Source organism: Gouania willdenowi, chromosome 3, assembly GCF_900634775.1.
Source record: "Gouania willdenowi chromosome 3, fGouWil2.1, whole genome shotgun sequence".
Lineage (NCBI taxonomy): Eukaryota > Metazoa > Chordata > Actinopteri > Blenniiformes > Gobiesocidae > Gouania > Gouania willdenowi.
Genome location: NC_041046.1, coordinates 30,832,386 through 30,855,434, shown reverse-complemented (window position 1 = coordinate 30,855,434; position 23,049 = coordinate 30,832,386). Strand labels below are relative to the sequence as shown.

At 37.3% G+C, this 23,049-nt stretch overlaps 1 protein-coding gene across 1 annotated transcript; it reads right to left on the bottom strand.

Annotated features, from left to right (window-relative positions):
• Positions 1-3,446: 3,446 nt before the first annotated feature.
• On the bottom strand, positions 3,447-22,260 carry LOC114458798 (C-type lectin domain family 18 member A-like). The gene is made up of 12 exons (XM_028441184.1): positions 22,142-22,260; positions 20,384-20,475; positions 13,240-13,473; positions 12,299-12,396; positions 10,393-10,514; positions 10,179-10,286; positions 9,990-10,082; positions 8,710-8,816; positions 8,462-8,591; positions 8,186-8,282; positions 7,762-7,853; positions 3,447-3,711 (listed from the first exon to the last, which is right to left on the bottom strand). Exons 1-12 carry the CDS (start codon positions 22,224-22,226, stop codon positions 3,674-3,676), a joined length of 1,296 nt encoding a protein of 431 aa, XP_028296985.1. The 5' UTR covers positions 22,227-22,260; the 3' UTR covers positions 3,447-3,673.
• Positions 22,261-23,049: the final 789 nt, after the last annotated feature.

The window sequence follows — 23,049 nt, the reverse complement described above, 5'->3', positions numbered from 1 at the left end:
TGCTTATAACTATGGGCAGGTAGGCGGGCTGCTGTACTCCTGTTACTGGGGGTTTTCGTGTATTTCTGCGTTTCAATGGATAGGTTTCCATCTCTATATTAAGTCTCCTCCTCACTGTCCCATGTCTGTTGTGTCTTTGTTATAAAGATATCAGTCCATTTAAAGCTTTTTATGGTCACTTTTTACTGGATCCAGACTGAGATAGCGCTCCGTCCGTTCCCGTGCACCATCGCCTCAGCAGTCTGCACCAACCTAATATAGTATGCATACGTCACACAAAATGGGTCTATATAACCCCTGTATAAATCTGCATGATGGGTGACTGCCCATACTCTGTGCGCCTCTGGGCACGAGTGATGAGAGGGCCTGCCTTCTCCAGCTCCTCTGAGCCGTGGTCGAGGCCCGGCTCCCTTAAGTGCTACCTCCTATCCGGGCCCCAGAGGCGTGCCGCCCTCCCAGCCCCCCCTATCGCTCCGCCCCTGACTTCACCCTCAGTCATGACGATGGTTGGCTGCCCAGAAGATGCTGCCTGATACCATTAACACCAGCAAATAGCAACTGTGATGGATGGCGTTAGACTACTTTCACTTTGTTTTGAAACACCACCATTATTCCTTTTATAAATAACAAACTGGTGATGCTGAATCCAAGTCCACATTGTGCAGAACAACACCCTGTGTTATTTAACAAACACTGCCTGTCCCTCAAAGGAAACGAAGCCTATAGGAAGAAAAATGTGTACTAAATGTTCTTTGTCAGAAGAGAAATACACCAACTAATGGTGGTATTGCTTAATGTGCATTTCGAGACAAGGCTGGGGGTTTTTGGGACGGCACTGTTCTGCTGCTCCTGCTTTAATTGGCTGTAGTTCCCTCAGCTTTGCCTGAATTGAGAGTCATTTAGGAACCTTTCACTCTCAGAGGATTGTCGGTTGCTTCTGCAGGAGAAATTGCATTCCTGTTTCCATACAATAGCTGGTGCGAGTTGGAAGGGGCAGGAGTATCACTGCCATTATCATGACAATGGAAGCTAATTCCACTGCCACCAGCACCATTCCGAAGCCTTCTACAGCACCAGCTTATCAGGGGGCACCATGAGACCAGGAAGCAGTGTGAGCACATTAGACACACGCACGCACGCGCGCACACACAAAGAGAGAGAGAGAACTATTTTGACAGGCTGTCAAAGACATTTGGCAACACATCAGCGAAAAAGTTTATTAGACGCCACGTCTTCTTAATGACTCTCCGTGGTCCATATATGAGTTCATCTCAGCGTGTTCTGATCCATGAATGAGCAACAATTAAACAGCCACCCCGTCTCGCTTATAACACTGAAAGCAGAGTGATATATATGTGACCATGGCGTGTTGATAACAAAGTGACTGAAAAATGCAGTCCAAAGAGATGGGTACTTTTTGGAACAGTTGGAAGCAGGAGATTTTTACCCCGCATACTACACTGACCTCAGAAGCAGTATTGCACACATTTTGTACTGATGGCTATTGTGGACTGCTGTATTGGATTTGTAGATAACTGTTCACCAGTCTTTTCATGAAGTATTTTTAAATTGTATATTTTGTTGGGGTTTTTTGTACAATGTTTGTTCTGACAATATGGAGTAAAAAAAAAAAAAACTAGAACGTCTGCCTTAAAAACTGAATTTAAAAACCAAAAGTTAAAACAAAATGAACAAAAAGAACTAAAACCAATAGACAAATCCAAAACTCTTATAATTAACTAGTCTCAAGACTAGTTAGTCAGTTTTGTGTATCAACTGCAAGGTTGCCAGTCCAATGTGAGCAAACATCTGCAGTAGAAATGTTTACTCATCTGATAGTTATTTGACTTAACTATAATTACCAAAAGAACCACAGCATAGAATACAATAATAAAACTTTACACATAACACCATCCACTGGATGTAATACTGATGAAGAAAAGTAGGTGTAAAGTATGAATAAATGATGCTAAATTGAGATTAAGGTAAGGTTTGTGACTGAATGTAAAACTGGAAGGAGCTGATTTACTAAAAGTCTACACCTGTACAAACATGCATAAACGTCACTACACGCACTGAGAGTATGGGGCATCTACTAAGGATTGCATCTGTCAAACACACAACATATAACCTGCACAATACATTTAACGTGTTTGCCTCTGATAACTATGCAATATGGGATGATGCAAATGCATAAATATTTTAATATATTTGCACTTTCTCCTCCCAATATGTAACATGTGCAATTTGATTAAACAAACCTGGAACTATGTCTGTACTAATTCTGCATGATTTTTTTTTTTTTTTTTTTTAGCACGTTTAACAGGTCTTAATGGTCTCAGCTTTACACATAGTGATGGCTGCAGTGAATATTACAAGGACATGACGCTGAAGAAACAAAAGGCAAACAATGGAATGGATGCTTAACACGAGTTTACATTAATCTTAATTAATCTAAAATAATTAAATGCAAACTAGCCTATATTAGCACCACCTAATGCAGAATCAGTGTCAATTGTGTGTGGTCAAATGAAAATTAATTTTTTTCACCTTTACCAAGGTGCTTGTTTTAATGAAGTATTTGTAAAGTGTGATTGGAATGAACATAAATTAAAACAGAGACAGACATTAAAATGCAGGCAATGAGCCATTTGGACAAAACTACATTACATTTTTAAGTCCAATCCAAAAGCACTTTCATTCATTTTTATTTCGTAGCCTAGTTAACTGAATACATTCAGTGTAAAAAATAAATAAAATTACAAGTGGTGTGGAGAACCCATGAGGATAAACAGCTGGAAAGTCCTGAATACTCAGAAATGAATTGTCTTCAACAAACATAACAGAAGAATAAACTGTTCTCTTGTATATTATTAATTATAATATTATTACTGAAGTTGATTCTAAATGACTTCATACTGCCCAGCTGTGCATTGTTAAATCATTTATTTATATATCTATAACTTCTCTTTTGAGCAGAACAAAATGTAATTGTAGCGCTGTATTTACAGCCTTAAACAACTACTTATTTTCCTCTGATTGCTGGAAGTAAACAATGCAGGAGGATTAGTTTTTTGTGTGTTTGAGTGTTTCATTCTTAAGCAAAAATCTCAATAATGTACAAACAAATTAATGTAACAAAAACTTTTTTAAAAATCTACATGTACAGCAGTTATAGTAGCTCTAATGCAGTGGTTATCAAACTGGGGTACGTGTACCTCTTAGGGATACTTGAACACCTCTAAGGAGCTACACAGAAACATTTGTCAATTTATTCTTTAACATTGTCGATTTTTTTTTTTTTTTTTTTACCTGCACACAAACTTTTTTCTCATCCATCAATAAAAATATGTGACGACTCTTTAAAATACACCAAAAGGTGAAGTTCAAATTCTAAAACAAGCAAAACATCAGAAATAAATGAATGAAAGGGATTAAATTCAAGGTCAGACGAGCCTGCAGACACAAATAAATAATGTATAATGGGTACTTGCGATAAGACATAAAGGCTATAGGGTACATAGGGTAATAAAGTTTGGGAAACACTGCTCTAAAGTAATATAGCATTAAAATTAACCGCATTGCATGTCAACAAACATACATAAAAATAGAAATACAATATGACAAATGCCAACGTATCTTTGAAAGACCAGTGCAATGCAGAAATTCCTGGTCACCGGCCATTGTTCCACTGGGCGATATGCTCTGATGCTGTAAGACAAGCACAAACATCTATTAAGGAGAACAGTCTTTTATAATAATAATTAAAGAAAAAAGAAAAGTGTGTCTGAATAAGGTGTTCAGTGTCGTGTGAAACAGTGAACACATTGTCTTAGTATCACCCTCAGTCTGTATGATAACAACTTGTGATTTTATTACCAATTAACACAACACAGCAGTGATGGCTGAAAATGACTGTGAGGGGGCTGCAGGGCTCCCTGTGCTCGTAATGAGCTGAATTTATGCATGACATTCTTTCATTCTTCTATAAAGTTCTTCTGTATTTGAAAGGCTGAGAAAATGATTGATGATGACGTGTATAGACATAAAACTGGCTTTGTTGATGATCCTTATGCTTGGAGCCTGAGGTCTTTACTCATAGGGCAATGTTCTTGTTCTACACACACACACACACACACAAGCGGGAGGAGCTTGTTGAAAAGATTTCCAACAAAGCATTAAACGCAGATCACTCAAGCCACTCTATATGATCAATACCAGACTACACAACAAGCACTTAGAAAGACAAACTCAAGAGGGCCAAACTAAGCACTTGCCACCACCTCACTCCTCATGATCGATGTAAGTGGTACGAGTGTGTCTAAACACCGCAAGCCTTTGTTCAGCTGACACATATTGATTACTCAAAGACTCTTGATGACATGCCGTGATTGCCATCGATTTGGACTGAGTGAGATGTTTAAATCTGTTGGCATGATCATGTGAAATTTTCAAAAGGGTTTTTATGTCATTTATTAAACACACTCGATTAACATTCCACCCCTTCCACCCTGTGGTGATCATTATTGGTGGGGGTCAGGAAATACGCAGCATAATTGCTCGTACACAGTAGAGCGCAGCAGGTTGAGGAAAAACTGTGAGAATTCTCAGAAGCAATCAATCTTAAATGAAACACAGAAAACACCCCACACCAAAGCCATACTTGGCCTTTGCCATCTCTGAGCCAGGAGTACGTTTTAAAGTTTGTATAAAAACACATTTATTTTAAAATCTGTAACATACATGTCTTTGACTATGTTGGCAAGCTGAGGTATTTGGAAAAATGTCACAGTCAACATCCTCTGTTCAAGGTTACAGGGCTATCATATAGTGATCAGCGATATCAGGCACATTCACTCACCCCACGGATCAATCTATAGACTACAGCTAATCTCTCACTGCGTGCGTGCAGAGTCGTTGAATACGACCAGGTTTAGTCAGCGGGTCTAAAAAAATCACTGGAATTTTTCATTAAATTATTAGGTCCGCCAAGGAGGTAATATTTTCACTTCCGCTTATTTATTTGTCTGTCTGTTAGCAGGATGAAGTCAACAGTACAACATTTTAACTAAAAATAGACCTTACGCCATGGAAGATTCCATTACATTTTGGAGAGGATCTGCAACAAGATACTGAGTTGGACATCGGAGGAGGAGGAGAAAAAAAAGAAGAAAAAGAAAAAGAAAGAAGAAGAAAAAAAAAAAAAGAAAAAGAAAAAGAAAAAGAAGAAAAGAAGAAAAGAAGAAAAAAAGAGAAAAAGAAAAAGAAAAAGAAAAGAAAAAAAAAGAAAAAGAAAAAAAAAAGAAAAAAGAAGAAAAGAAAAAAAGAAGAAAAAGAAAAAAAAAAAGAAAAAGAAGAAAAGAAAAAGAAAAAAGAAGAGAAAAAAAAGAAAAAAAGAAAAATGAAAAAAAAGAAAAAGAATAAAAAAGAAAAAAAAGGAAAAAAAAGGAAGAAGAGGAAGAGGAGGAAGAAGAGGAAGAAGAGGAAGAGGAGGAAGAGGAGGAAGAAGAGGAAGAAGAGGAAGAAGAGGAAGAAGAAGGAAGAAAAGGAGAAGAAATGCAGGTGCCCATACATTTGGACCTACTGAAGTGCACACTTCGTAGAGGGGCGTAGGGTGCAGTGTGTAGAGAAAATTGAAACAGCCCCGTGGGAACTGTTTGAAACTTCCGGGAACTCTTTTGTTGTCGCAACTCTCTCTCTAAACCGCTGTGTGTGTGTTCAGCGTGTACATTCAAGGTGCACATTTGGTTATATAGCACGTGGTGAAAATACCAGCATTTATAATAAAATAATATTTTTTTCCGTTACCTTTAAACACAGCCACGGCCATTGCCAGTCATAATGTCCAGTCTAAATAGCGAACGATCAAAAGCTGAATAGGTTTCACTTCTGGTCAAACTTGATTGTGGCGTCCAAGTAAAAAAAAATTAAAATAAATATTTTGAAATGACCAAATTACTCCAAAATAAAAGATTAACAAACTTGGGGTATTTGGAAGCCGTTGACAAAGTTTCAAGTCCAACAGAAACAGCGTCGACGAGATGTTCGCTCTACAAACACACACGCACACATGCACATACAGACCTTTTATGCATTATAAATGTATATATATCTATAATATATAGATAAACCTGAAGATTTATACATAAGGCTGACATTACGCTGTCATTAGCGTGAATATGGTGCCATGAAGGCTGTCATTAATTGCCATTAAGTGTTGTTTGCTAAATTATGACACCTTTAGAGCTATGTTGACATTTTTTGGGTTAGGTGAAGGATCTAGTGGGGTTAGTTAGGGTTAGGGGTTAGTATTAAGTTTAGGGTTAAGGGTAGGTTTCGGGGTTAGGGTTAGGATAATGAACAACACTTAATGACAGCCTTCATGGCACCTTATTCATGCTAAAGACAGATTTCATTCTATAATAATGACAGCGTAATGTCAGCCTTTATGTATAAAAGTTCAAATAAAGTGTTTCCAAAATTTCTATCCCCATCTATCTATACTTTCTTTCAAACCTTTAAAGTGATGATCAGGGTCACTGATTCAGATAACTGCCAATATCTGGAAAAGAGCTTATTTGGTGCTTGGCAGAGGTTTGCGCTCTCCTGTTTAATTATAAAATGTCATCAGTACCTTTAATGTTGTTCGCACACATCCTTGTTAACAGGTGGCATTGGCAGTAACAAAATACTTTATTGGGGGATAATTTATTGTGCTATGAAGGCATGTTTTATAGCAGATTTTTCACTTTAACTTAAATTGTTTCTGTCAACCAATAAGATTGATCTCGTCATGAGGTGAGGTGTGGAAGGACCCAGATGCAGAGGAAGAATTAGGGCACCAGGCAGGCGTAACATTTATTACAAAATTATAAGTACGAAATAAAGATTGCACAAGGAGAACAAAACCTGACTTGAAAACCTGGAGAGGGGACGATGCCTGCAGAACACGAGTACAAAACAGGAGCGAGCCTAACTGCTCACAGCACAGACACACCGATAAGTGGGAGTGAAAGAGACAAGCAGGAATATCTGGAAACATCAAAGAACAAAACATCTACTAATGCAGAACAAACAAGGACAAATTCACGACATTAAGAAATGAGGACCCACACATAGCTGAAAACACACCCACATCACAGACCACAACAGTTCTTCAATCTTAAATCTCTTGTCCAATATTATACGAAAACTACTACACGAGTGAGTAGATGAAACAAAACCTGCATCTGCAAACATGCAACACCCACACAGGTAAATTTGGGGTACATGAGACTCAAATCCTTCAACTCGTTTGTGAGTTGGTGACGTAGTTATTAAGCTGGAGGAGGAACTTGTAAAAATCTCTCATTTAACAATACTGTAAAGAAATACATGCAATATGTATGAATTCTGCTTTAGTTTATGCCTAAGGTGGTTTGAAGAGTGTGTCAGAATGTAGGAATGTTTCTAAAAATGGAGCTGGAAAGACAGATTATGGAAGAAAAACAACAACTTATTATGGTCACTCTGCAAGTTACCATCCAAGTTCAGATATTTGTGATATTGCCTGCACCTCTGAAATGTTCAAGATTATATCTGAGACCCATGTGTTTATTTTATTTTTTTATTATTTCCGATTTAGTTTTTCCTCTATCATATCCTCCACTTATTGAAGTTGTTGAGTTTCGGTCCAACTTTTGCCACTAAAAGAAAACTTTACTAGATTACACTGGAAAGAACTACTTCACACCATCCACCCTGTTGTTTTAAGAGCCTTACCATGCTGGCAAATGTATCTATTCCTTGCTTTACAGCGCTGATCGTTCCAGTTGAAAGCAGTTAATGCCTGCAGCTCAACGCAGTTGCCAAAACTGGAAAAGAAAGAAAATAGAAAGTAAACATGTTCAACATGTGATTTGAAGTCTTGAAGTTCTAAATGAAAAACAAACACTCTCACAGAGATGTTCATCTCGTTCAAAGAGTGTAGAGGAAGAGCTTTGAGGCTGAAATAGAGAGACATCTAGTGCTAAGGGAGAAGGTGACATGTCAAACTAAACGTGTGTTCGGTTATATTTTGAAATGAAACAGAAAATATTCTGAAGGTCACACAGAAACTGTGCCTGTTTTGTCGGATTTGCTCCTTTACACGATCTCAGCAGCAGCTGTTTCTGATGTGCTCTGCAGTTTGTGCTGTGTTCCTCACCCCTGGTTGTCAGGTTGCCCAAAGGCGAAGCTGCTGAATCTCAGGATCTCTCCCGTGTCCCAGCGAAATGAGTCTTTCAGAGGCTTGTATGTCAAGCCTATCGAGAAAAAACACAGCTGCTTTATCAACGTGCCATCTCCACCACCTCCAGCTAGTAATAAGTCTATTTTAGAAATAACACACAGCCTAATCTGCTCCTGCTGCTCAAGGTGATGGTGTTTGGATAATTATTTACTACATGAGATGAATAAAATAAAAAAGCAACAACAAAGGTACCAAGCCAGAAGTTTTGTGTTTCAAAGTCAGTGTTGACGACTTTGTTGTTCGTCTCCAGCTGACTCAGAAAAAATGCCAGGATGTCCTGAACCTTCTGACTGTGGATTTGAGCCAAAATCCCTCCCAGCTCCTGATGGTTTCAACAATAAAGCTCAAAGTCAGGACAAACAGAAGATAAATATGTGGATAAATCTGTGCTCTCAGGTGGTCGCGCTCCATCTGCTGGTTAACACACACCTGTCTCTCACCTGACAGCTCCTTTTAGCTCCGTAGTAGGTATCGGCTTCAGAGGACACCATGAAGCAGTGCCCATCTATAATCACATCACAGTTGTGGAAGGGAAACTGCATCTTTACTGTTGAGAGACAAGCATCCAGACAAGAATGTTCAAAACGCTGACAGGCTGAAAAATGGTGAAATGATCGCTCTAAGCAGAGTTTGGGGAGGGGACGGGGGGGGGGTATAATGTACATAATATACAAATGTTTTTAAGTGCCACAAAACACAGTGACTGTACAAAATATATATGAATTCATTTTTATTTCTTTTAAAAATACAAGTTATTTTTTGACACTCGAGTCATGTGACTTAGTTCTTCTTCACAATGTAAATGGTGAGGTGACACATACGCCCAGCAGTTCATGTATGGCGTAGCAAGAGCCGGCCTGATTTTATCATGAAATTTCAACATTAATCTAAAAATGAGGATTTTTAATGACACGATCAGCCTAACAGAGGTAAAAATTATAATAAAAAGTAATAAATCACTGCAGAGCTGCTTTCTTCTTATAAATAGGATATTACATTTTATTTTTACTGTATTTTGAACTAAATGCTGCATGGGATTCATTGGATTTTTGATTGTCTTAAGAAGATTTTGAGACTACCTTTGATGGAATACATGGATTCAATAAGACATGGCATCGCTTTAAAGGTGAGGAGTGTGACAAAATAATTGACTGTTTGCTGTGATGGTTGTGTCTTAGAATGGTTTATACTGTCTGGTTAAAAATGGAAGATTCTAAGCTTCCAAACGGTATATGATACTATGTCTTTGAAAAGCATTGAGCGTGAATTAGTGAGAACGTGTATTTTAACCCGTATTCGAGGCGGTGGACGTTACGACAAATTGATGCACACTTTTGTCATCAACATGATCAATTATGGTAATAATCATTTTTGAATTATTGTACATGTTACACACATTGTGGTTGACGCGAATCTCGAGACAGCCTATTTACTTAATTTCATTTTTTCTTTTGCCCCACCCTGGCACGAATGTCAAACTCCGCCTATGATGCTCGCATATAAAAGGCTATCACGTCTTTTTGAAGGCTTAAAAATGAATATAAATGACTCCAAATACATCAAATAAAACTGACTCCAGCAAACACTACAGTATTTCCCTTTGCAAGATAAAGCACGTTTTATAAAAAATGTATATAAAAAGTTTATTTCAGTTTGAGCTGTCTTAGAGAGTCATTTGCTCAGGTATCTAAAAAAACTAAAAGAGACAGCACGCATATACCTGCACAGTCAGCACCACCGAAGCCAACATCACACACACAAGAGCATTCTTCTTCTTTGAAATGACCATGAACACACCGCCCGCTGCACCGAACTGAAATTCAAGACATTAAAATTAGACAAAGTTTCAAGATATATGTGAATATGAATATTCACACTACGTGAATAACTAATAATTGATCGATGGCACCCTGGCAGAAGCGCCCAGTGAATCCTGGCTCACAGTTGCATTTACACAATGAAACATTCAGATGGCCATTCTGTCCACAGCTCATGCGACAAGGGTTTTTGGGGATTTCTAATAACAAACACACAAAGACAGTATGTTCCATCTCATTATGTCAAACCTTGTCCGTATAAACTCTGGTATCAATATAAATGTGAGTATAAAAGTTCCCTCTTACCACACAGTCCACTGACATGTTCCCACAGTTTATAGCAGCCAGACATTGAAGAGGTGCAGAGAGAGCAGTACAGCCCTGACCTATAGGGCATCACCAGTTGGCCATTCAACTCCCAGTTTCCACTAAATAAAATAAAATGAAAAGATCATCAGGACACTCAATGGATGTATGCTGTATGTTTTATATGGAGGGAATGTTGTCAGTTCATAAACTATATCTGTAGCTTAAGGGCTGGAAACCTATCATTTTGTTTATGATTTCAACAAAACTCAACAGCAGAACAAGTACCAACCGTTCTGCTCAACACTCTCCCTCTTCTGTTTGTGGGTTTATGTAAAATTAGTAAAAATACCAACACTGGAACTATAAGATACATCATTTATTTAATAGAACAACAATATTTTTTTGTTTCAGTGTTGTATTCCCAGCACACTTTTTGATCCGCTCCAAACAGCCTCTGATGCAGTTGCATGAGCTAGTCAGCTGGGAGCGTTACTGGAATAAAGACTTCCCTCAGCATGCAAACAGAAATGAGAAGAAGAGGGTCTCATCTATTCGCCAAAGCGAGTGTGTAGGAGCGCGCAAAAAAATTCTCAACAAGTTGCCGTGCTTACGGTGGTTTTGATGTTTTGTTGAAATTATCCCCACAATGTTGTGTGAACTATGTTGTCTTTGATACGCTTTGATGGAGCGTTTGTTTTGATAACACACATGAATCGCTCTAGACTTTGATTAAAAGGTCAGGCCAAAACTATAGACCCTTCAATGGTTTGTAAACATTGTGACATATTTTGTTTTGGGCGGGGCTTAGCCTGGAGGCTAACCACCATAGATATGTATAAACACTAGATGACTTACCCATGCTGTTAGACAATGGGGAGCGACGTAGCAACGTGGTGGCCATCTTACCTCAGACAGCTGGCCACGCTCATTACATCAATGTCACTGGTGCATGTATTATTTAAATTTTCAAGTGGCAATTTCAACATGTACAAGAATCCTATGTCATACCTATTTATAATAAGGTTTGTAATAAGGCAAACCATTTGTAAATCCGTCAATATTTCATTGAGTTCAGGATGTTTTTGTTTAAGCTGATCACTCACCTTCCAACAGCTACCGTAGAGCGCATCAGAATGTCAGAACGTTAGTTGTCTGTGGTAAGAAGGCCACCGTTGAGCTACGCTGATGAATCCCGCTCTTGTCTTAGTGTTTATATATATAAATCTATACTTTAGCCAGCGGCGCTTCCTGTTTTTGCCTCCAGCCACCTCATGAGTGACGTGGGCCATTAAGGGGTCTATTTGCCCAGCTGATCCGCTCTAGACTATGCTTGCATGTTCACACCAACCCAAACGAAGCAGATTATCCAGGAAGGTTAATGCAAGACTATTTTAGCCGTTTAAGGATTCTTAGTTTACAGCCTCAACTTTTCTGCAAAAGGAGCATTTCTATGCTGAAACTGAATTATTTCCTCGGCCAAGGAAGTAATATTTTCACAAGCGTTTGTTCGTCCGTCCGTCTGTCTGTTAATGGGAATGTTTGTTAGCAGGATATTTCAAAAAGTTCTGAACAGATTTAAATGAAATGTGGATAGCTGGTGAAGAACAAGTTTGATTTTGTAGATGATCTGGCAGGTATTGTGGATACAGTATCAGAACAAGTTTTGGAGCACATTGTGGATGTTTGTTTCTACAGCACTACATGCATGTGACTTTAACTCCTCTAAACTTGGCAGAGGTTTGCGATCTCTGAGAGCTCTTGTTAGGAACAAGTAAATGAGTTTGAACCACCTCTTGGTGAGCACTTCATGCAATGGTTTTTGAATTTAACAAGATGACCATCTTGTCAAAGCCATATGAAGGTCGATTTAATGTCAAGGGGAAGAAAAGTGTGCAAGAATTACCCGGGGTAATATGCACAGACAAATATTTCCCAGAGGTCTTCATCTCTCGGACACAAGTGGCTGGCACAGCCAACCTGACTTGAAGTTGCCCAGATCAGCTACACAGGAAGAGAGGTTTTAGATATAGTGAGCACTGAAAAGAAAGAACAAAATACAGAATATACTGCAGCTCGAGTCCTTCTATGCCACATTGAATTCAGTTCTTCCTTCTTTATGTTACCGCAACAATGGAAATCATGCACTAATAATGCAGAAAGGCAATGGAAAGGTTACTGCATTGCATCACATGGTGATTAAAATTCTAAAATCCGTAACTCAACAATCCAAATGGAACCAATTTAATAAAATGTCTTCACTGCATTTGCAACTGGCACTCATTAAAAAGCCACCTCAATAAACAACTGAAAGGACACTATCGAATGCAATTACACATGACTTAACTCAAAGAAGTCTGGATCATTTGTACACACATTAAATCATTAACTTTGTCAGCCTTGAAAATGGCTGTGTCAGTAAATCTCACCCAAATCAATGTCTTTCCTTTTACCAGCCACTGCAGCTAATAAATCATCACAGGTTTCTTTAAATGGTGCCATGTGGTTCTGTCATGCTGACTGAAGCAACATGTGAAAGGAAAATTATAGATCAAATCTGTAAGATAAATATAAACTACACACCCTCAGCGGATGTAAATATATTTCCATAGAAATAACAATTTAAGGCTACTTTTAATGTGAGGCCTCACTGGATGTATTCCAAAAAATAAACATAATTTGTGCAAAATGATACTTATTAAACTTTAGCAATGGAAAAAGTGCCATATTTGTTTTTTTAAAATGTCTCAAAAAACAGCACATATGACTTTTTCAATGTCAGTGGAACAACCAATATCGATGTAGACTGATTTTAGAATTTTGCCCATCCATTTATTAACCTTGTACCTGTGTGTAATGCTGACAGGTTGCATTCTCCCTGCATTGGCCGCTCAGGTACAGAAAGTTCTTTTCTTCCTCAAACCAGGAGTCAAGGATGTCAGAGAAGGAGGCGGTGCCATAAACAGAGAGACGGACGTTCCAACCAATGTGACTGAAGGATGAAGACTGATGAAGAGGAATATCAGCTTGACACATTGTAGCCCTTTCCTTTGCGACGATCGCCAAGGTCTCGTTCCACTCCTGTATGGAAAAACCAACCTATTGTTCAGTGACAATATATAGACAATTTAAACATTCAAAAGGTCAACAAAAAAATACACAAAATGTTTACAAAGATACACAAAATGCCTCCAAAAACTCTACAAATCGACACCAAATCGACAACAAACAAAGACAAATCCCTTTGTTTTTTCCTGTGTTAATGCTCAGTTTGGTCATTATTCTAAACGCTGACATGAATGTTGATAATGTGGCTCTTGAATCAGAAACACATTTGTGGCCCTCACTGTGACCAGAGGTGAAAGTAACGGATTACAAGTACTCACGTTACTGTAACTGAGTTGCTTTTATTGGTACTTGTACTTTTTTGAGTATATTTCTAAATCAACCATTACTGAGGAAACAGTAATGGTTGAGTTTTTTTGTTTTAAAATGATCAATGGACATTGTGAAACTACAAAAATTGAAATCACCAGACAACAATCAATTGTGATGCATGTGATTGTTGTGTCTAGTCATTCTTCTATCATAGCCGACCAACCAGATTAAATGTAATGCACAATGCCTAAACAGCATGGGATGCTGGTTATTTTCTCAGTTTTAAATCATGAGAATTATTTTTTAAATTATTTTTGAATTTAATTCATTGGTGTTACTTCATTTATTTCTTTATTTTTTAATAATTGTACATTTTGACAAACTTTTTATTTTATACAGATTCCTTTGTGGAAAATAAATTAGGTTCCAATTGTGCAAGATTTGGTCTCTTCCTTTTAGGTTTATACATGAGATGTTTACTGTATGCAAGAGAACCGTGGCAAGATTTATTACCAAAAATAAACGTGAGGGATGAAAGTAACTAGTAACTTTTACTTTGAGTACTATTTCATTGAGCTACTATTAACCTGTATTTGAGTATTTTATGTATGACTTAATTGTAATTTCAATCAAGTAACAATACTTCTACTTGAGTAGGATATATCGGTAGTCTTTATATCTCTAACTGTGACAACAGCTGCCTATCCCTGGTACAGATTAACACCAAACTTCTTTGAGCAACGTCTCAGACTAACGTTTTAAGTGAAGTCTATAATCTAGGGACAAAGGCTCATAACTACCTGTTTAATATTAGACGTAGATAAAAAGAAGTGTGCTGCTTTCTCGTGCTGCTCTGTTGGAGCCTTATTTATGTGAAGTTAGTTTGCAGACAGTGGATGAGAACAGCTCCTCCTTATGGAGCTTGTAGAGGAAATCATAAAGCAACACTGTGTACTAGGTATATTATTAGACTTTGTTTTTTTTTTTTTTTTTTAAATCAATCACAGTTCATTCCTCAGAAAACATCACAAACTTAACATGAGAGGACTGGTGTTCCATTTGGGTGAAAGTGATCTGTATAAGATAGAACAGTTTGTACAAATTGAATAATAAAAAACGTATTAACTTAAACTTGTTCATCAAATATCAACAACATATCTCAGAAATCATATTGTTTGTGGACGACACAAATATTCTGTGTACAGGTGAGGATTTATAGCTGCTTATATCCCTACCAGAAGTCACAAGAGAAATGAATAAAGTCAAAAGATGGTTGACAATTTTTAGCTGAACGTGTGAAAAAAAAAATAATATTTTTTTAAATGAAAAAAAAAAAAACACATATATATATATACATATATACATATACATACATATATATACACATTTATAAGAGCAACTGATGATAAGTGTGTACAAGGATACATTTCTTAGAGTGACAATCAGCAGAAAACCTCACTTCCATCAGGGACTAATAATAACAACACATGCTGGACAGTATATCTTATACATAATATACTGCTCACTTATACTAACGCATCGGACATATTGCTTAGAGGTTTGGGGAATACATACTTTGGTAATGTGAATAAACTGCATATTGAAAAAAATAACAATCAGCAAAGTACATGTGGTTGGCTAGTGTAATAAATATTTTCTCTCATCTCATCCAGTAAAACTAAAAGACTTGGTTAAATTTAAGACATTAGAAAACCTTGAAAGACTGTTTATTATCTATATTTGTAGACTCTAAATAGTTGATCGTTTTCATTGACTACATTTTTTTGGTGACAATATCAAGACTATGACTAATTAAAAAATGCATCATGTGAACAGTGAACAAAAACTATATCACAAATATAGGAACATTTTCATCGAGTTATAAATCCGAAACCATATTTTCATCACATGGTATACAATCCAATCATAACTCATGTGATAATGTGACTCATTGATCACATCAAACCATCCTATATCAGGTTAATAAATGATAATTCAATGTTTAAAAATGCATAAACTCTTATGCTATATTATAGTTAAATATATCTGTAAAGGATTTAGTCAACTAAAATCTTAATATCATTTAGTTACTAAAACTAGACTATAACTGAATTTGTCCTGATAAACTAAGTTGCATTTCAGTCAAAAGACCAGGACTAAAACAAAATTAACATTTCTCCCTCCATTTTGCCTCATCACTGTAAATGCATGTATCCATTATGAGGTGCTTGAATTAAAAATATAACTCTACTTGAATTATCATACTAATTTTGCTATGTTTTGAAGTTTTGTTGTCATTTATTTTAGTTATAAGCTAAATCTCTTGAAAGAGTAACTAAACCCCTGCTTTCTGCTGACCTGCCACTAGGGGGAAAATTAAAAAAATGCCTTGATTATGGGCGTTACTGCTGTAGCAGTAAGACACGCCCACTCAGGGAGCCAGTCAGCGCTGTGTGCAGAGACAGACGTAATGCACACACATGCCCTACTCTCCCTCCATCTCATACACATAGCAATAAGATGTACACAGTCACACACATCCACACACACACACAGACAAACAGAAACACACACATAGCTTGATGAACCTTCTGATTAGAACAGAATCAGCTCTTTATAGAAGCACATAGTAAAAAACATGACCGCTACAGTGGGCTGTTTCACACACGGAACATTAGACTTCCTCATTAAAACTGTCAATTAAAACTGCTCCACCCTCTCAGCTATTAAAGAAGGGACGGGGCCAACAGTGAAAGTCGATGACGCAGGGCAATCCAAACAATTCGTTTCAGCCAATAGCAAAATGTACTTGTAAAAGCCGGTGTTCAACCCTTAGACTCAGAGGTCAGTATGTCTGACATTTTACAATTAAATACGCAAAATTAATACTTTTACTAAAATGTGAAGAGTGGGACTAGGATCAATCAACAGCACTACTTAATACTCAAATACATATGTATTCAGCAGAAAAAGATGGGTTTGGGGTTTAGTTACTCTGTAAGCACATCAGCTCTGTTATCCTTAAACTCTTGAAATACTCAGTTTATAGTTTAGTAGCATTACTCGACCTTGAATGAAAGAGTGTTCTTTTGCTCATATCCACTCTTAGAATTGAGCAGCACCTTGGGAAAGCTGCCAGTCCAACAACAAGCCAAGAAGCCAGCTTGACAATTGCTTTGTCCTTACAAGTATAAACACTTCAGCAATAAGGGTTTGAAGTAGCTCAATCAAGCAACCAGCAGACTTTAACACTCCTCCTCTGGCACTTTTACTTCCATTGAAGACTAATGGAAAAGCTATCAAATCCTAATCTTTACAGAATTGTTCAGAAAATGTTTACGCGTGTTTTGTTGGATTAAGCCATGTTTTTCCCCAGAAGACACAGTAGAATATATGAGGGTTTAAAGTCTTGGACTTTTGCTTGTGGTTGTTTACTCTGCTCTTCGGTGTCAGCCAGCGTAAGTCTTTGATGTCAGCAAAAGGTTTTAAGGTCACTGGGCAATGTTTCATCTTCATGTCAATTTAAAAGCTTGTCACATTGTATCAAATGTGAAAGGCTAAAGTCTCATTTTGGGCTCTGGTTGAGTTGCTCTCTGTGGGTATGTTGACACAAATGGTGTAATTTCAGTCTGCGCATCGTCAGAAGTTTGGAAAGTTCAGAAGGAATTTGACTTCACACACAAAAAAAGAAAACTAAATTGTAATTTGTGGTTGTGAACGTGATATATGTGACCTTTATAATACTTCCAAAAATAGGAAAATTCGATGAAAACCTCAGGACGTGGCTTTTGGGGGAGAAGAAGGAGAAGCATCATTAAATTCTGAAATATTGGTATTTTATCTCCTCCTGGAAGAGAAGCCTGAAGTGCTACAAAACAATCATCACCTCGACACAATCTCACCACAAAGCTTATTGGTTCATTCCTGTTAGGAAGGTTAAAAAAAAGGAAAAAACCCACTCAGATATTCACAAACAAAGCAAAAGCCTTGAGCCTTTTAACGTTTATCAGTAAAGCTCTTTAATATGCCTCTTCAGCTCGGGAAAGCTTCCTCCAAGGGTTTTCACAGGGAAATTACCTGTAATACCAGAGTTGTGAAAGCTGGATGATTATCCACATCCTCTTTTTCTCATTACAGCCTTATCAGCTGAGAGCAGTTCTCTGAGGCTCAAGAGCAGTTGAAGAAAGAGGCTCATTCGTGTTGGTGGCTTTGAAGATGTAATCTATGACAAAGTGACAGTTTGTCCGAGTACACATCTAATATTAAACCCAAGGGGGTATTTAGTGCATAGTGAGTTTCATAACCCGTTACTACCTCTTGGTTTTAAAGCAAGGCATTGTTGCAGATAAAAACCAGAGGATGGACTAAGGTGCAGTCATTTAAGCTTATAGCAATTAGAGATTAACCCTTTGAAGCTAAATATGTTCAGCACAAGAGCTCTATAAAAGGCTTTACGAGTTCAAATTAAGTTAAATGGATGAAACTCCCATAAACCTCATCGCTACCCAGCAATACAACTTTGGTGTCACTAGCTGCGTTTCCATTACCCTTGGAAATGTGCGAAATCTAAATAGCGCAATAAAAACTGGTAACGGAAACACCTGAATTTCAAAAGAACTCTCGGATATTGCAAACAAGTATTTACACTTTCATGAGGATGAATTTCAGACGTTTCAGTATTGAAATGTGTCACTTCTCTCCGAGAAAACATGATGCGGTACGTGTAAACAGAAGAGGAGACCGGAACATTTCTTAGCAATATACTTAAAAATTACGTGAAACAACAAAGAGATAGAGTGTTATAAGGAGGTTCAGAGCGTCCGTCTTTCTACAGAATGATATTTATTTTATTAGATGCAATCATAGCGTGGGCCTCATATTAATGAATCTAACATCATTTACTCCAAATAGATAGGGAAAAGGTCAAAACTGCCATATACTGTATAAGTTGGTTTTGATGTCCACTGTAAACATTGTCCAAAAAGTTTTGCGCATTGCATTGTGGGATGTGAAGTCCCGTCGACAGTAGTGGCAGATGAGTATTTTCTGGTTTGCATGGAAAGATTCCAAATTGAATGAATCGCAGAGTGAGGTGATATCACGGGAAATACTGCGAACAAATTAGAACAACAACTTCTGATGAACTACGTCCAGGCCCGCGGAACGTCTCGGCGTCGAATAGCACGTACCACCTTCCCAAGAATTCTGTGAAATGGCTCGATTCCACCGAGTAAAACAAATGAAATTGTGCGACGTAAAATTGCCTAAGTTGAATTGCCTTTGAAACGATGTATCACGACTATGTTTCGATGAATTTAGAAATGACCGGAAAAGAGGATGGGCCCCTGTCCCCCCCCCTTTTCAAAAATGGGGGGTAAGGGGCTCTTGACATCCGCTCATTGAATGTCCATGTCAAATTACAGCCTGATTCAACGAGCATTAACGGAGTAGTCATTTGAAAAATGGTGCCCCCGGGAGCCCCCTGGCACCCCCATGGCACATATAGAGTAATGGGCCACATTCATGTATTGGTATGTGTCAATGATTCGGTAACACCAACCGTTGCAATATTTACTCCGAGCGTCTCATCATATTCATTCATAGAGTATTCATACCAAACTGCATTCATTTGAAAAATGGGGCCACTGGCCCCCCTGGACCCCATATCAAAAACCGGGCTCCGACTGTCAATGTGTACACATCCATAGATTATACCTACCAAATTTTAGCCCGATCCGTTCACAAATAACAGAAGAGTTGCAATTTTAACTAGTGTACACAACAACAAGAAGAACAAAGTGAGTGGAGTTTTGAGTCCGGTAGCCTGGCCTAAAAATGGCATCAAGTCAATCATGTCCACATTTACTGGTAAATACCACAAGAAATCTAGATATTAATGAAATAAAAACACTTGCAAGCATCCATTAAGGTATAAGCATTATACAACTTCAGAAATGTCTTATCGAGCAGCTTCAAATTAGAAGGAAGTTATTAATTCCTTACTAAAGAAATCCCTGAAGACTAAATTAAATTTCAGGCCGACACTATCGCTGAGCTTTCAGCAGAGCACAGTAAATGGGCACCAACCATTCCTTCTCACTCACAGTATAGTGTATAACCATCACGACAGATGATAACAGCTCTGCCTCAAGCTTTCCTTTTTCCAGCCTTTGTTTAGTGACTTCACTTTCAAGTACGAGAATCAATTTCAGTGACTGCAGCGTGCAATAAAAGCAGCCTTTGTTGCACCTTGAGGAGGGCTGTGAGTGCACCGAGAGGAGAGAAACCTCAAGTGTCCTTCCTGCTTATCGAGGATCTTGTGGGAAAATTTGAAACCAAAAAAAAAAAAAAAAAAAAAACAACCAAAGGAACCAAGTGACTGCACTGTTACTCCCACTGTTGCTGCTGCACACATTCCTTCCCTGTTGGCTCACATTCATGTCAACTAGAACAACAAGAGTCATCCAAGTGTGCAGGATAATCATTTTAACTGCTGTTGACAATTTCAAAATTACAATAAAAAACAAAAGACAGGAAAATTCTCACAGAACACACTGCTACACTCACATAGAAGTAAGCACTAAAGAGAAAGAAGAGGTTAGAATTAACCAACCATTTTCTGCATGTTAGCAGCCATTGGCTGGACACGGCTGCGTAGTCTGTTGTGCTGGGCAACGATGTGTGTGAGCTCCTTCACCCCCAAGCCTGTGAGACAACATGACATACTTATTCAACGTCATTGAAGAATGTTGATTGTTGTACTGCTGGACGACCGTTTGGAAGGGCTTTGGTTTGAGTGCAGTTCGGATTACCCATATTTAGCTCCGATTTGTGTTTTTTTTTTTTGCTATGAATAACATTCTACCATCAAAGTGGTATTTTAGGAAATATATCTCTAAACAACAATATAGATGAAAGGGAAACCAGTATCTAAAAAATGAGTTTTGCCACAGTTACTGTACCTTGAAAACTAATCTGATAAATGCTTTAAAAAGTAACTTAGTCTAAAAGTAACTAAGTTGGATTACAAGTTATTTATTAGTAGCACTCAGCAGCTGCCGACAACACCAAACACTGCCTCAACAGAAAAACGACAACCAGCTTTGCCAATATCCATATTATTGGAAGTGCATTTTTAACAGCTTGTCTGATGAAGGGTGGTCAGCCCGAAACGTCACGGTTTTTTGGTGTAAATTAAAACTGAAATTGGGAGCTAACCACGCAGTTGTGCGGACCTTTTTTCTTGGCATTTTTAACAGTAACATCGACGATGTGTCTCCTGAAAAACTATCACCGGTACCAGAAAAAAAAAAATATATATATATATATATATAAAAAACACAAACAACACTGATACCCCCATTCCATATTCCCTAATTTGTACATTATTGTTCTAATTTTTGTCCGTCCAACAGTTGTATATTTGTACTATTATTCTATGCTGGCATTTATTTTTGTTCTGTTTACTTTTGCTATTCTATGGTATTGCTGCAACATGTGAATTTTCCCTATGGAGATCAATTGAAGTCTATTCAAATATAAAATAAAGACAGTCCTTTTTGACCTGACATAATGTATGTACTGTATGTACCTGTACCTGTCATATTTTCTCTGAGTATGTACAGTAGCACGAGTTGTTTGGAAAGGCATTAGATTACTTGTTACTGAAAAAGTGGTCATAGTAGAGTAACACGTTACTAAGTAACTAAGGTCAAATCTGATACTTTGGTTGCCAATTCTGTTTCTGGTACCAAATGTCTGCCTTTCATCACATGACGAATAGGGGTAAAAAAATAAAATAAAATAAAACGTGGTATACAAATAAATTTGCCTTGCCTAATTGCATTAAGAAAACATTAAGAAATGACTAAAGTGAGCTTATATTTTTCATTTTCTCTTTGTTCACTTTTCAAACTTTATCCAATTTTAAAGACTGATGTTCTCAATGGTTGAGTTCATTAATTACATTTAGGTTGTGGTTCTTTTTCATTCCAATTTGTTATCCTTATATTAGATCTGTTGGGACATTCCTCACTCATACAACAACATTACAAAATACATTTATAATCTAAACAAGTTACTGTATATAAGGATATTAAATTGAAATATTATACAAACTAAAATAAAATGCTTTACTAACACGTCAAATAGATTCAGTTTGTTTACACACCTTTACACATGAATGCCCTTCCATATACTGACATAGAATAAATAAGATTACTACTTTAACTAAAAAGGTGTACCTGTTGGTGTCATCCATCATATTAGTGAAGATAAATACATCCAACAAAAACACTTGATATTTATAAAGAAAAAAACCTTCATGCAGCTATGGAGTGTGTTTCTTGATTTTTTTTTTTTTTTTTTTTACCTGCTGTGTGGATAATCTGCAGCTCCGATATATTTGTGACAATCCTGTGTGTGCAGGTAAACACCGGCAGCAGAAATAAAACCATAAAAAGATCCAAACTCAGGGGAGTTGTGTCAGACCGCATGGTGGGCTGCTGGAACATCTTCAGACTTAGTGGTTAGATTGCAGTTACCCTGCCTGATCCTCCTCCCCCTCCGCTTTTACACCCTCTTTTACTCCTCTTTAAGCTGTTCACATCCAAAAGTCAGGAGTGGAATTTTTATTAAAAAAAAAAAAAAAACTCAAAATCTAAAACTTTTCCTGGAAGATTGAATAAAACAAACAGTTTTTTTCATAATTTTTTTAGTGCAAATGTTTATAAATGGCTTATAGATGAAGAAGTAGCAATGTAGTTTCAGTGCATGATCCATTTTAATGTTTATTTTGGAAAAAAAAAAAAAAAAATACAGAACTATTGGATAAATAATATTCATATTTTATCAGATAGTTGCCAAATTCACATTTATAAATACTGCACTGAACCCGAAACCTTTTCAACAATGTTACCACTTTACCATGTTATAACGGTTTTTTTTAGGGAAAAAAATGGCAAGTACTTTGTCCTTCAGCGTGATAAATGTTATGTATAAAATATAACACGGTAAACCACATGTTTGTTAAATAATGTGGTTATAATTAGTTACACTTCCATTTTAAAATAGATGTTTGATTTTTCTCTTTATCTCTTCTGTGAGCTGGTAGATATCAAATGGTTAAATAAAAAAGCCAAACATATACAGTAAACTGATAAATCACTCTAACAATGGAGCTGGACATGAGTGCTCATCAACGTTATTGATGGAATTGATAAATGCTCATTATGGTAGTTTAGAAACACTGTTTTAATGAGTCACCCTGCAACAGTGTAA